At 34.1% G+C, this 16,164-nt stretch overlaps 2 protein-coding genes and 1 non-coding gene across 3 annotated transcripts; all 3 read left to right on the plus strand.

The window, feature by feature from the left end:
- The first annotated feature begins 1,660 nt into the window (after nt 1-1,660).
- On the plus strand, nt 1,661-3,352 carry LOC106347235 (metalloendoproteinase 2-MMP). Its single transcript, XM_013786751.3, has one exon. The coding sequence runs from the start codon at nt 2,072-2,074 to the stop codon at nt 3,215-3,217; it is 1,146 nt and encodes a 381-aa protein (XP_013642205.1). The 5' UTR covers nt 1,661-2,071; the 3' UTR covers nt 3,218-3,352.
- A 341-nt stretch (nt 3,353-3,693) lies between these two features.
- LOC125589485 lies at nt 3,694-3,813 on the plus strand. The gene has a single exon (XR_007325671.1). It is a non-coding gene; the product is annotated as a U5 spliceosomal RNA (small nuclear RNA).
- Nucleotides 3,814-9,877: 6,064 nt separating this feature from the next.
- On the plus strand, nt 9,878-13,070 carry LOC106347236 (cyclin-D1-1-like). Its single transcript, XM_013786753.3, has 6 exons — nt 9,878-10,340; nt 10,443-10,529; nt 11,325-11,423; nt 11,526-11,727; nt 11,807-11,943; nt 12,040-13,070. Exons 1-6 carry the CDS (start codon nt 10,134-10,136, stop codon nt 12,259-12,261), a joined length of 954 nt encoding a protein of 317 aa, XP_013642207.1. The 5' UTR covers nt 9,878-10,133; the 3' UTR covers nt 12,262-13,070.
- The last annotated feature ends 3,094 nt before the right edge of the window (nt 13,071-16,164 follow it).

Raw genomic sequence — 16,164 nt, forward strand, 5'->3', positions numbered from 1 at the left:
CACAATTAGAAATTGATAGAGAAAATTGCAATAATTTAAAAGAAGAAGAATTTAAATACAAAAAAAAAACATGAGGACACATGTCAACAAACCCCCCTTCCATATGTCATAAGAAAGGGAAAAAACCAACTTTATATATATAGATTAGAGTAGACATTAATAATTATTAGTCGTAAGTAGGGATGTTAACAATGGGTAATTACCCGTAGGGTACCCTAAACCCTATTAAAATTTTGAGCCCAAAACCCGAATTATTAATGTTCAAAACTCGCGGGTTTTATTTGGGCGGGTCTTGGTTTGTAAATTACCCATTCGGGTTTCGGGTACCCTATGGATTTTTTAGTATAAGACAATAAATTTATAACTAAACGACAACGTTTTTAATATTGATTTTTATCCTAATTGTTTTTTGTCTCTCTCCCGTGAGTCTGAAACAACCGCAAACTTGAGATCTAGAAATCAAATTATTCAAGAACACAAGTTGTTTGCCTATCATTTCTTCTCATTCATTATTGATACAAAAAACAAAGATATCTTAATACTCTGTTTTAATGATATGTCTGGTTCCATTTGTACTCTCATGAAAAGAGAATGTTTTTGAAAGTGATTTGCACTTTTATACTTGTGTAGATACAATCCCAAACAAACACAACGGGAGACAAGAAACGCTAACTTGCTTCTTTTTGTAACTTGTGCAATCTTAGAAAGAAGAACTAACTTGCTTCTTCTTTGCTTCTGAAGAAAATAAAACCAAAGCAAAACAATCTCTGTTTAGTTATAACTTCAGTTCTTTTACTAAAAAACTGTGTCGTGACTTGGTCTCAAATTCTCAACTAACGAAGTAAACAGACTATTGTTTGAATTGGTTAAAATTCTAAACTAATTTCAGTGAATGCATCATTATAATTGAAAATTAATCAAATTGTATACAAAACATGATTAAAAATTAAATATTCAATACATTTAAATTTAGTTTAAAACTATAAAGCTTTAACTAAAAGCCCACAAAACTTTAAATAAAATAGAGATAGGGTTTTTCACGGGTTACCCTAATGATACCGGGTTTTTTTCGGGTTTTTTAGTTTAGGGCATTTTTTGGGCGGGTTTAATTCGGGTTCGGGCCGGACCGGGTAATTTTGCCCATTACAACATCCCTAGTCGTAAGGCGTGAACTAGTACAAGATGATATAGTTACATTATTTTATCCAATCGCCAAGTCAACGAAGCCCAGAATGAGAGTTTCGGGAGATGCTTGAATTGACAGAATTTTCCAACAGAAGATAAGCAATAGCTTGATTTAATTAGAAATCGAACCTCTTTGTTTGTAAAGCCTGCGTTAAGAACTTAAAAGTTGAAAAGAGATTTTAAAATGTTCTATCTACTCGTCAAGACATACTAAAAGTCTAAAACAATGTTTTAAAATCAGATATAATATAACAAATGGAAACAGCATATGGGGGACCAAACCTTCCAAAAGGTATTTGATGTGAAGCCTTGGAATCATATGTTGTTACCACTTAACGAATGTACAAGATTGTAACAGCAGACTTAGGTGACGTCGTTAAAACGCGTCGGACAAAGACTAGCTAGTGACTTTTCCGACCGAACCAACTCCCACTCGAAACTTAAAAACAAAAACTAGTTAAACCCCCTTTGTTTGACTTGGCCACCTTGACTTTTCCCTCAAACCGGTTATCTACCATCTTTAACCTAACCAGACCGAAGTCTTTCTGTGGCACAGGAGTCTCCTCTCTTGATGACCTCTGCGAAGTTTCAACGTAACTAAGACAATAGATGCTTCCATTGGAATCATTCACCATTTTCTTAAAACATTTTTAAAAGCAGAACTTTGGCAGACACGCAAACGATTCCCAACGGCCCCTCACCCGCCAATACAAAACGCAAACGCAGTAGCTGACCTCAAACTTCCTCACTTATCTTAAATTTAAAAACAGCATTACCTGTTTTTAGATTTTACCTCTCTCTCTCTCTCTAGATTCTCTCCTAAAATCCCAATATTATCTCTCCATTTTCGTTTTTTGGGTGGCTTACCTCTAATCTCAAAACCACCATGAGGTTTTGCGTTTTCGGGTTTCTATCGTTATTCCTAATCATTTCTCCCGTCTCCGCATGGTTCTTCCCCAACTCCACCGCCATTCCACCCTCTCTACGTAACACCACACGCGTTTTCTGGGACGCCTTCTCCAATTTCACCGGCTGTCACCACGGCCAAAACGTCGACGGTCTCTTCCGCATCAAAAAATACTTCCAACGCTTTGGTTACATCCCGGAGACGTATTCAGGCAACTTCACAGATGATTTCGATGACATCTTAAAAAACGCCGTGGAGTTGTACCAAAAGAATTTCCGGTTAAACGTAACCGGAGAGCTCGACGCGTTAACCATTAAACACATCGTGGTTCCTCGTTGCGGCAACCCGGACGTTGTCAACGGTACGTCGCTGATGCACAACGGAAGAAGAAAGACTTTCGAAGTCAACTTCTCCCCCGGCGGCAAGGTGCCTCGTTTGCACACGGTCAAACACTACACGCTTTTCCCCGGCGAGCCACGGTGGCCGAGAGACCGCCGTGACTTGACCTACGCCTTCGACCCGAGAAACCCGTTGACCGACGAGGTCAAGAGCGTGTTCGCGCGCGCGTTCGGACGCTGGTCGGACGTCACAGCGCTGAACTTCACGAACATCGAGTCTTTCACGACCTCCGACATCACGATCGGATTCTACACCGGCGACCACGGCGACGGGGAGCCTTTCGACGGCGTGTTGGGCACGCTGGCTCACGCTTTCTCGCCTCCGAGCGGGAAGTTCCATCTCGACGCTGACGAGAACTGGGTTGTCTCCGGAGACCTCGACAGCTTCCTCTCCGTCACGGCGGCGGTTGATCTTGAGTCGGTGGCGGTTCACGAGATCGGTCATCTTCTTGGTTTGGGACATTCATCTGTGGAGGAGTCGATCATGTATCCGACGATCACGACGGGGAAACGTAAAGTTGACTTGACGAGTGATGACGTGGAAGGGATCCAGTACTTGTACGATGCTAATCCTAATTTTAACGGCACGTCTCCGCCGGCCGCCACCACTCGGGAACGAGATACTGGTAGCTTTGGTGCGGCCGTGAGAATCGACGGTTCATCCAGGATGACGAGTTTAAGTCTTTTGTTATCAACCGTCGGATTGTTCTTGTGGTTATTACCGTAGATTAATTATTTTACTTTATTTATTTAGAGATTTTTGTTTTTTACCTCATCTCTTAATTCCTCTACAGTTTTTCTATTCACATGTTTCCTACCAATGTTGATTTTCGTGTTATACATTTTTTTTGTTTCCTTTGTTTATGACTAGATTTCATTTAGTTTTCAGTCACCAATTGACAGCAACTTTATTGTAACCTTTCTGACTTTCTCGTATAGCGTACTTAAATCCTACACCTCCTTGATGCAGTTTACAAATCTTGTTTGGAAAAAAGAAGCAAATAAGTTTAGACGCGCAAGCTTCACTTCATTACAGTAACGTAATTTATTTCAGGCTCATGTAAGCCCAGTAAGATTTTTAAATCAGTACCGAGAGCCTTCTTGGTTCTACTGCATTTCAGTCCCACATCGGATAAATGGTAGCAACTAGCAGAAGAAGTTACAATATAAATAGAGCTCTCGTTCAACAATTGAAAATCACGCAGCCATGTGGTGAGCACAAAGCGAACTATTCTTTCGCCTTTTACTAAAGAATACCGTGTGCTCTCCACGCTTTAAATGGCATACGCCTATTTTTGGAGGGTCCTGCTTTCGAGCGGGCCTATCAACAGCTAGTTAAATAAATAAATCTGGTTCTAGTATAACTTACCAATGCCATTTTCCTGCAATAACTTGTGTCTCAGTAAATGTTTGATAAAATCAGATAGACAAAGAAGCGATGAAACACGATGACTTGAAACGAGAACGATAATGAGAATGGAGCAAAACGGAATTGCATAGCGAAACTCCGTTCATGCTTGTGTTTTACTTTATCTACATATTCGCCTGAGAATAAAACTGCAGAATCGCTAATAAAGCGTCTTCAAGAAAACCCGTTGGTTCACTTTTTCATAATGTTCCTTAATGGGCCTAATTAAAGTCCATTAAGTTAAAATTTATTCCATTAGGCCCATAAGTTAATATATAGTTTGTGTTTCAGTAATCAATATTCTGCCGTAACCTGATGCAACACCATAAATGCTGCTTGCTTACATTTAGTATGCCTGACCAATATGGAATCATGTAAATTGGATTTTATTGAAAGATGTATGAATATGTGAGACAGCATCTTTCAAAGGCCCCAGGTTTTTATTTTATGAACTTCATCAATAATTGTTATATTATGTATTTTTCCTTATAATTTTTACTTTTTAAAACAAAAAGATAATGCAGATTTGATTAGCCGTGGCAAAATCAAAGGACCCAGCTAGACTCATTCATTGGAAAATGCGAGAATATTCCAGGGAGATTTAAAAAAAAATCAGAGAAGAAAAGCTGAAAATAAGAATTCAAAGAATTATATCAAAGTTTTAAAAAGTAAAGAAATAAAAAAACAGTGCAGAAAATACAAAAATGCTAGGCTGTGTGTAGACCCAATAGAGGGATGGAGATTAAGCTTTGTACATATTTACGTGTCCATTTTGTAATTGGACCAGTTCTTGATTTGAAGTCATGAGATCTCTCTCCATGGGACCATCTCCTAATACATGTTGGTTCGTTTCACATGTGTGACGTTCTGTATACGTATTTTATACTTAATATTATATGGTGTAATATGTATGCACAATATAACCTAATTACATTTTTCCTTAGATTTTTGGGTTAACTATGTTAGAATTCGGTTTTACATAACACGTATGTATATCACCAATCAATAATCAATCTATATTACTTTAGTAGTATAAGGAGAGATATATACTGTGCAAGTGTAAAAGAAATAAATGCAACATGTGATCAAAACTACGTATGTTAGTATATAGTCAAACATGCTTAAGACATTTTACATTAAAATTGTCATATCATTGTTATTTAGTCTTCATAAAATTTAGAGTTACGTTTGACCAAAAAAAAAAGTTTAGAGTTAGGTTGAGTTGGAGTAGCTATGAGTTGCCCTACTCTGTTATTAGAGTTAGAAACTCGGTCAATATAACCTTCTATATATTTAATGGTTCCTATTTCTATCATCTTTATTCTTTAGGCATTCTAGTATACTTTTAACGCTAAACATATGTTTATATAATGTCACATACTTATATTTAATATAGACTGGAAGTATGATATCGCAATAGGTATCTACAACTACAACTAAGAAAAGGGATTATAGAGATTATCATTAAAGATTAGCCACAATATTACTGTGCAAGTGTAAAAGAAATAAATGCAACATGTGATCAGAACTACATATGTTAGTATATAGTCAAACATGCATAAGACATTTTACATTAAAATTGTCATATCATTGTTATTTAGTCTTCATAAAATTTAGAGTTACGTTTGACCAAAAAAAAAGTTTAGAGTTAGGTTGAGTTGGAGTAGCTATGAGTTGTCCCTACTCTGTTATTAGAGTTAGAAAGTCGGTCAATATAACCTTCTATATATTTAATGGTTCCTATTTCTATCATCTTTATTCTTTAGGCATTCTAGTATACTTTTAACGCTAAACATATGTTTATATAATGTCACATACTTATATTTAATATAGACTGGAAGTATGATATCGGAATAGGTATCTACAACTACAACTAAGAAATGGGATTATAGAGATTATCATTAAAGATTAGCCACAATCTGTCAAGCCGTCATAGTAATTAATTGATTTTGATAGAAGATAATAATAATAGAGCTCTAAGATACACCAAACTAAGAAGGGCTTAGTGGGTTGTTAGATAAGCAGCAACTTAGGCACTATACCAATGATGTTGAACAAAAAAAAAGGCACTATACCAATGATAAAGCATCTACTACGTGAAGCTTTTTAGTGTACAAATGTACAATACACATATATATTACATTTGCATATATACATACAGAAGTTATCGATTCGATTCAACTAAGTACTAACTATACTATTCGACTTCTGTTACTTCTGTTAGGTTGAATAACGCATGTGGATGATGCCACGTTTTCACTCTCACATTTGATAATGTACAAATTCACAAGTTTCTTGTTTTGGCCCTATATAATTACATATTTTAATGTACACATAATAAAGTATAACTAATTTGGTTATAACTTATGAATAAAGTTTTTGAATATCATACGGAATCTTTTGTTGTTGTAATGTTTTCGTTCTTATATTATATGCACGTCCCACTATTAATGATGTGTTGAGCCAACTATTTCCGTACCATTGTTGTTTTGTTTTTCTATAGTTTTTTTTTTGTTTTGGTATAAATGATTTAAGTGTTAATGTTATACATATACTAGTATGAGATATTGATACATTTATTTACGTATGTATATATGTATTTATAAAAAATCGATATAATATTTACCAGACTTCGAAGTAGCTAATGACGTGGAAATTAACATCTTTCTTAGGAGAATAATGAAATGTATACGAATTTGATCGGAGCCTATATGCCACTACACTAGAAAGATATATAAATAGGTTATAATTTTTATTTTGAATTGAGAAATAAAGAGGTTATTAAAAAGAAGAAATGGTGGTATATAGAGTATAGTGAGTCATAATCTGCCAAAGCCGACCAAAGTCCAAAAAGATATATAAAGATGAAGAAGGGTCCATTTGAACACTTCTTGTGTGCAAAATCTCGATGGCAACTTGTACCAGATTGATAACGTCTTTCAAAATTAGTTAAGTTAGCGCATTATTAACTATTCAAGATATTTTAAAGGTCTTCTTTTTGGGGGAGTTTAAAAGACTTGTATGTTCTAACCATACAAGTTTCACTCAACTCGACCGAGGCAATGAATTATGGTCCTATTTCGAAGAGATGTAACAGTAGAGAACCAGACAATTTTGTTTACTGTAAGCTAATTTGCTGAGCATGTATATCCTGTTTTTAATGTCATGAAAATGATACTTTTTAATGATCAACAAAATTAAATCAAATTAGTATCATAGCACTTTGTACCAGTTGTTTTTTACAGTATAAAATATTTGAATATTTGAAAACTATATTGAGTTATTGACACTAAATACTTCAACAAAACAACAGAAAACAAAAGGAATACTTCAACGAAAAATGAAATGGACACTGGATACGATCGAAATAAAAAAGAACTGTGTCTACAGTGTTCTGAAAAGTGTCACTATACATCTATGATCTATCATCTTGGAAATGTTTGCGAGTATGTATAGAGACTAGAGAGGTTAGAGAAAGTTAAAAAGATCTTAAATTCATGTTGCTATTTAGTAATAATTGGAGTATGGAGCTCGAGTAAAAAGTCAATAAAAGATTAGTGCAAAATCATTTAGGCGTCATTATCATTCCATTGAAATCGATCGCTACAATGATCTGAATTCACCTATTTGTCAAAGTTTGTGGTTGTTCATTTTCTTGTTTCTTCCTTTAAAAGTAATATTGAAAAAATGTTTCTCAAGATCAATTTAACGTAGCGGCTGATAAACAATCAAACATTTATAGTTAAAAAACAATCAACATATGTAGTTGAAAATGGCTCGATCCATCTCTTCAAATGTCCATTATTTTCTACGAACTCAACATCGACTCATGCTCATCGATCAATGATTCTTTTATATGACAAGAGGTCTGCGTATTTAATTTAATCTAACAACATCATTATCACGCAAGAGATATGGACGGATAGATTTATACGTATCAATAAGGTCCGAGTTGACCATGCTACAGGAGAAAACTAATGCGACGATGGTAGTATAAGATCATGTCTAGCGCAGAACATAACATATACGAATCTGAAATAACCATTCAACGACGATTGTTGACTATAAGAAAATGGCTCCCATGAATTGTATTGTTGTTCTTTGAGAAATTAAGACATTAACCAAATTGACTAGCCCTACCACGAGAATGTAATGTCAGTCTGATAAATTGTTGTAGGTTGGAAGGTGCATAATTTCACTCCTTTTGATCTTCAGTGTTTTGGCTTCATTATTGTTAGATATTGTCGACCATAATAGAGAACAAATAAGTAGAACAAACCGAGCCATAACAGATAAATTGTGAAGGATGTTTTCCTTTATGGTCCATTTTAATTGTTAAATTATAATTAGTCTTACGTTATTCTCTAAATTTCTTTCCGTCACCACTTTTTCCTACCTTTTTGCTTTAGATTTTAGAAAATTAATTTGTTTATTTCGTATCATTTCTAATAATTTGTACATATTTATTTAAACTATTCAATAAAAGTAAACGACTGCCTAGTGGTTGTGGAAGGGTTCGACCATCCTTACCTGCATTTATTATAAGAGAAATGACCTCATGTATACGCAGGGATGTCTAGAAAAATTAACAGAAGTCTACATTATTTTACAAATATTTTACTATGATTTATAATATCATATATATAGTCATATATGATACTGATCTTGAATGTTTCGTTATTTTCAATGTATCTTATTTTAAATAAAATGAAACATGTTTCGATGATGTTCACCTGGCTTCCATATAAAATTCCAAACATCATTGGGTAGATTTAGAGGTATCTCAAACTCCATATATTAATACTTGATAAATTTTACCAAAATATCAAATACGATTAGTATAAAATAAAATTTAATCATATAAAATAATAATTTCTTTTTTGAAATATATGGTCCTAATATGAAAAATAAGTAGATAATCAACTATATAAAATTTATAAAATATAAAACATATTGTATTGTTTCTTATTCATATTGAAGTAAATTTATAAAATATAAACAATATTGTATTGTTTCTTATTCACAATTCATATCGAAGTTTATTTATTTTTTTGTTAATATTTCTAAATATATCGATGTTATTTTATATTTTAGACTACATTTATGGTATATATTTTGTATACATCAAATAATTGAATAAGAATAACAGAAAATTTATATGTAAAATTTAATCAATCTTATACTGTAAATCAAGTATTCTTCTTTTTCATAAAAATATTTTAAAATATATAAATCTAGAAAAATAATTTTTTATAAATTATTAATATTATAAACTAATAAAATATCAAATCGTAACATTATTAATTTATAGAGTTTTACTGTAAATATAAATGATAAATCATAATGAGAAGTGACAAATAGCAAATATATTTTTTCTTAAATGATAAAAAAAATTACATTAGTCGATTCATAGATTTTCTAAAGCAAAGTCTTCATTTAACTCTGCAGATAAACTGACTTAATCTAGTGAAATTTGATCTTATCATTATTAGATCTTTAAAAGAAAATCCAAAAAAAATTATACAGTAACCTAAAACAAAATTTAGTTGGTAACCACAATACATAATTGGTTGGGTTGGCGTATACTCGCACAACATCGGCAAAATGTTCTGCCTAAGCGACCTAGCCGAAAATGGTTCATATTACACCCGTGCACACCAGGCCCATTAAGGCAATCACCAATCAATAGATTACACAGCAGCATATTATGAAAACAATACGGACCTCTCTCCTCACAAGAGTAACAGACTACATCCAAACAAAACGTACATTAGCTGTACAGCCTGTACTCATGCAATGCAACCCGTAAACCCTAACCCACGTATACGTAATTAAGTTACCTTTACACACCACTGCCTTCTGCTAACCTGCGCATTTCGCTTTAGCGCGTGTTAGTCACAACACACAAGACAAACAACAAAACCAAAAAAACCAAAAAAACTTCAAACCTTCCCTGTCTCGACTCGGGAACAGTCCCGTTTCCCGGGCAAAACGGAAACTGTAACAGTCTCTGTTCGGTTCTGTTCTGTTTTTATTTTCCCAATAAAATAAATAAATAAATATTAAGTTTCTGTGTGCTTTCTCGTGTTTATATATCCAAACAAATGAATGTGTTCAACCCTCACTCTTCTCTCCTTCTTCACTTACTCTCTCTCACTCAGATCCAGGCAAGAGTTCATGGAGATGCAATGACAATCTGATTGTGATTCGTTTTCCGATTAGCAGCAACGAGGATATGGATTTGTTCTGCGGAGAGTGTTCCTCCGGCGAATCAACGGCTGAGTTCTCGTCGGAGGAGGTTGAATCATGGCCTGATGATTCAATCGCGAGCTGTATAGAGGACGAGAGGCACTTTGTTCCAGGACTTGACTATCTCTCTAGGTTCCATTCTCAATCTCTCGACGCTTCCGCTAGAGAAGAGTCCGTCACGTGGATACTCCAGGCGCGTGGTTTACTTTTTAATATTTATAAGAATCAGCTTTCGTTATTTTTGGTTTACATGCAGAGATGGTGGTTTGAGACACTGCTGTTTGTTTGGTTACAGGTACAAGCGTTTTACAGCTTTCAGCCTTTGACGGCGTACCTCGCCGTTAACTATATGGATCGGTTTCTCTACGCTCGCCGATTACCGGTAAAAGCTTTAAAACGTCAACGTTCAGAGCCGGCTCAACATTGTTAGGATCCAGGGCAAATTTATATTTGGATAGTGTTTAAAATAGTTTTAAAATTTAATCAGTAATATTTTGTATATTTAAAATGAAAGTAAAACTATATACATATCAAATAATTTTTGTTTTTTTTTAATTTTATTTATTATATTTATATATATCAATATATAGATTTGTAAAAAAAAATGATCTCTTAGTTATTATTATACTGTGAACACAGCCTTGGATCTGGAGCGGTCTCACCCCTTGTACCCTCCTGTGAGCCGGCCCTGGTTCATATTGTGGGATACGACAAATAACAACCAAAACAAAGTCAATAGTTTTCACTTTTTCACGGGGGACCTATTTGTTTTATTGACTTTTCTTCAAAACTAGTACTTGGTAGATGAAAATTTATGGTAAATATGAGATTAAAACATTTATTAGATGGGATTGATTTATCCAGATAATATTTTGGAATGAACTATTTGTATAAATAATTATAAAATGGGAGCGGCATGGGAAGAAAAAATTATTTCTTTTTTTATTTTTATTTAAATTATTTTAGTTTAGGGGTCTTTATTGTAATATTTGTTTACACAATAATACTATACTTTTGCAGTAAACTTTCCACTCCATTTGTCCTCTTTATCTTAAAACTTTATAATCATGTAGTTAAAACGCTCCTCTACTATATAATATAGTATTAATTATTACTATTATGATTAGAGTATGTATATAATCAATGATGAGATTAATTAGCAGTATACTTTTAACAGGAAACGAGTGGTTGGCCAATGCAACTTTTAGCAGTGGCATGCTTGTCTTTAGCAGCCAAGATGGAGGAAGTTGTTGTTCCTTCTCTTTTTGATTTCCAGGTTATTTCATTTATTCTTGTTAAAATCATTTTTTTTTTAAATCTGGACTTGCTCTGTTTTTCAGCTCTGTATATCTAACTCGTGTCTTTGTTTGGAATGTAGGTTGAAGGAGTGAAGTATATATTTGAAGCAAAGACGATACAAAGAATGGAACTTCTTGTTTTGGATGTTTTAGATTGGAGACTAAGATCTGTTACACCCTTCAGCTTCCTCAGCTTCTTTGCTTATAAGATCGATCCTTTAGGAACCTCTCTGGGGTTCTTTCGCTCCCATGCCACAGAAATTATACTCTCCAACATCAAAGGTAACACAATGTTGTGTATGATCATTAATATCATACGTACATTGGTCTGCTTCTAACAAAAAAAAATCATATTGCACAGAAGCGAGCTTTCTTGAGTATAGGCCATCGAGCATAGCTGCAGCTGCGATTCTTTGCGTAGCCAACGAGCTCCCTTCTCTATCCTCTGCTGCAAATCTCCACGATAGCCCTGAGACTTGGTGTAACGGATTAAGCAAAGTAAGTTGGATTAAGCATGTTTTGATAAAAAAGACAGGATATTATTAACAATAGTGTCTTTGGTTTTTATATATATTAATATTCCTTGAATTTCAGGAAAAGATCGTGAGATGCTACAAGCTGATGAAAGCAATGGCGATAGAGAATAACCGAAGAAATTCACCAAGAGTGATAGCAAAGCTTAGAGTGAGCGTAAGAGCAGCATCCACTCTGATGAGGCCAAGTGATGAATCCTCCTCCTCATCATCTTCTCCATCTAAAAGGAGGAAACTAAGTGACTACTCATGGGTAGGTGATGACAAATCCAGCTCTGAATAAACTCAGGGGGAAGTAGATTTATGACATATGAAGTACATAGTTAATAATAAGTTGGGGTGGTTAAGATTAAAAAGAAAAACATAATTAGTGGGTTGGTGAGAGTGTTTCCATCCAAAGGGGAAGGAATAAGAGTTTAATGAAACATTGTTTGCTTACAACTTTTATGGGAAGGTAAGATTTGGGGTTAGTTGGGAGAGACAATGCTCATCATTAATGACTTTGCAGATTCCCAATGAGAAGAAAGTAAAAAAAAAATATATGAAAAAGTGAGTGAATGTAGACGACACACGTGTGAGAGGAATATCATGTGTGTGTGTGAGTGAGAAGGGGCACATGATACATTACAGTCACAGGTAGTGGTGTTGATAAGACGGGGGAGCGTATGAAAAAGATTTTGAGTGAAAGCTTGAAGATTTCAGACTGAGAGAGAAGCCTTTGTCTTAATGGATCGCAGCAGTTTGTGGGCCCTAATAAGCACCTTTGCTAGTATATACACTATTTGTTTTTTTTTTTATTCGTTTGTGTGCCGACTGCATGTGCCGGAGGCGTGTGTCGCACGTGTTTTTGTTTGTTTCTTTCTCTTCAAATCTTTTATTTTTGGCGGGAAGTTTTGTGTTTTGATTTACATTTACATGTACCTGCTGCTCTTACCGGGGTTTGAGCACGGTGTTTTTTTCTCATATTATATGCATGCGTGTAAGGCGTCACGTGTGTATATATAAATTTCCTTTTTCATTATAAAATGTCAGTTTCGATAAGAAAATAAGACATGGAGCTATATAATGAAGTAAGCAATAATGGTTGTCGCAGACTTTGTTAATAGCGAGAAGAACGTGAGAGATAAGATAATGCGAGTGGTGCTTGGATTGGTGTGGCCTTGTGGGGAGCATAAGGCATGTGAACTTGTGAGTTTGTGAATCTGAGTTATATGTTTTATTGAACGACGAACGTATGAAGACAAAAGGTATATTTGATTAATAAAGACCAAAAGAAGAGGATTATTTGATGTCTAAAAAGTGAGCTCCCTCGTTATCTCTGACGTACAGTTACACAAGTTATTTTTGTATTTACAAATTTTATACAGCAGTAAAAAATTCGTTTCTTCCTTGGTTTTAGGCTTTTGGCATAGATGAGCAATAAATAGGAGCAGTAGCATACATGTGATGTTCATCTCTCCATGTCAGAGGAAGTGGTCTCACCACGAAACCACAACGTAGCAACACCGTTTCCTCTCTCGAACCCCTCAAATATTAGCCACACGTATACGAGCTTATGCCTCTGTATAGTCTCAATCTATATGTATGCATGAATCTACATGTAAAACTGAAATTAGAAGTGAAAGAAAAGTCAAACTGAATTTACTGCATAGAAACACTTAAAAAGGTGTGTTTTAATCTTATAACCAAGTTATTTTGAGTTTGTTCCGACACAGGTAAACCCTACTTCGACAAAATGTCTCTTTCCGGATAATTCATAATTCTAATCAATTAGTTTAATATATATAATATGATTTTATTTATTCTTCATCAGCCATTTATCTTTCGCCACCAGTGAATACACGGGTCTCGTTCATTAATCTAATTAATTCCTTACTTGTCTATCGGATTTAACAACGTAATCTACTTTCTATATGCTCATGACGCTCCTCTTCTCTTTATAATTAGTATTTTAGTTTACATTACTTTCCCCATTATTCATACACTGATGTTGACATCATTGTATAAGTTCAAATCCGTATATAAATTATTGTACATGCACTGTAACCAGAGTTTGAAGCTGCTCCATTCAAATGTACGTAACAATTTGTGTTACTACTTTTACTCCCCTACCAGTCAATATTACTATTTATTTACTTTTTCTTTCTAAGAAAAGTTGTCATTGTGGTGTAAAGAGCATCGATATGACATGACAATCTGGGGACGAAGCATGTAGACTACGTACAAGATAACTATTACAAGAAAGATATACATAGTATTGTAAAGAAAGAGGTTGAGAAAGAATAGAAAATTCACGCACTACTATTTAATCTAACATGAAGCAAAAAAGGTAAAGAGAGATAATGGTGGTTAGGTGATTAGCAACTGCTAATTATAAATAAATTATGACAGCATACGCATTTGGACATATCAAGCATCGGGATTACCTCCATCAATCTTTATTAACTTTTTATTTATTTTAACTCTCTTTTGAGTTTTGGTTAGGACAAACGGGGACGCAAAGGGACCTAAGCTTGTATATTAGTAGGGCTGGACAAATAAACCAAACCCGAAAACCCGAATCGAACCCGATCCGATAAAAATAAATCCGAACCGATCCGAACCCGGCATAAATACCGAATGGATCTTGTTTTATGGTATTTTGGGTTATGGATATTATCCGAACCGAACCCGAACCTAAATGGATATCCGATAGAACCCGAAACATTCAAAATTTTCAAAAAGAACTTGTACCAAACATGATCTTAATTACTAATATGTATTCAAAATATATTGAACATCTAAAATAATTATCTATTATATGAAGATTGATGGTTGAATGTGGCGGTTGAAGGTCGAAGTTTTTAGATTTTGGTTTTGTTTTCTTTGAAAAATGTTTTTCATTTCATGAGAATTTGGTTTTCGTTTTATGCTTTCATTTATTTGGTTTTCTTTCGATCAATAACTATGTTTACCTTTCACTTGATTTTGAATGATCAGATGTTCCTTTCTTTTTTTGAACCGATTTTATTTATGTTTTGGTTACAAAATATGTACAAATCAAGTATTTTAAAACCAAAGAACCGATTTTACTTACTTTTTGGTTACAAAGTAGATATAAATCAGGCACATTTAAACCGAAGAACCGATTGGGACCCGAACTCGAAAGTACATCGGGTTGTACCGGTTCTTTGAAGATTTACTAACCCCGACCCGAACCCAATAGAACCCGAACCGATCCCGAACCAAATTTTCATATAATCCGAATGGGACTGATTTTGATAAACCCCAAAAATCGAAATCCGATTGGACTAAACCGAAATCCGATTGGGATCCCGAATGCCTAGGCCTATATATCAGCGTATAAAGACATACGTCTTTTAATTACATCTTAATTATCTTTTTCCTTTTAGTTTGGTACACGCGTTCGCCATTAATTACATCTTAATTATCTTTGTCCTTTGTCCTTTTAGTTTGGTACACGCGTTCGCCATTAGTAAATCAAAAGAGTATACTCTCTCCGTATTTTTAATATAAATCATTTTAAAATTGTACACATAGATTAAAAAATCATTAACTTTTTATATTTTTTAAACAAAAACACCATTAATTATTTATTAAACCACAAATTAACCTATAATAAAATAGAAGGTATATTATCATTGGTCATATAACATTAAGTGTTAATAAATTTTACATAAAAAACTGAAAACGTCATATAATTTGGAACATAAAAAATTCTCTACAACGACTTAATTAAAAAACTGAGATTTTTAGAGAAAATGGACAACGATTAGTGGTGGTATCGAGACAAACGAAAATGACATTATATATCGACAAGATTTGCATTCATTAAAATTTATATAATAACTGACATATTTAATAGCATTACGTTAGATATACACATGTAGATGAGCATTACATTACATATACACATGCAGGTGATCTATATAGGCACATGTAGATCATGTGGATGTGGGTAGGAGGAATAAAATCAGAAAGACTTCGCTTTATTCTCAACTAGTGTTAAGTGTGACGGATCCTAGGTCTAATTTATTCAGAATCCAAGGCATGTATTAACCCACACTCCTACTCCTACTCCTACTTCTGTTTCATATATCATATTATTATACTCTATGTAAATGTTTCCATTATATGCAATCTATTTATATCGAACTTTATACCTCTATGTAATTGAATTAAGAAC

Source organism: Brassica napus, chromosome C6 (genome assembly GCF_020379485.1).
Source record: "Brassica napus cultivar Da-Ae chromosome C6, Da-Ae, whole genome shotgun sequence".
In the NCBI taxonomy this organism is placed as follows: Eukaryota; Viridiplantae; Streptophyta; class Magnoliopsida; order Brassicales; family Brassicaceae; genus Brassica; species Brassica napus.

Excerpts from the sequence above, each read along its gene's own strand:
- LOC106347235 (XM_013786751.3), top strand. The coding sequence starts at position 2,072 with ATGAGGTTTTGCGTTTTCGGGTTTCTATCGTTATTCCTAATCATTTCT.
- LOC106347236 (XM_013786753.3), top strand. The coding sequence starts at position 10,134 with ATGGATTTGTTCTGCGGAGAGTGTTCCTCCGGCGAATCAACGGCTGAG. Across the intron at positions 10,341-10,442 it reads CCGTCACGTGGATACTCCAG|GTACAAGCGTTTTACAGCTT; the intron begins GCGCGTGGTTTA and ends GTTTGGTTACAG. Across the intron at positions 11,944-12,039 it reads GGTGTAACGGATTAAGCAAA|GAAAAGATCGTGAGATGCTA; the intron begins GTAAGTTGGATT and ends CTTGAATTTCAG.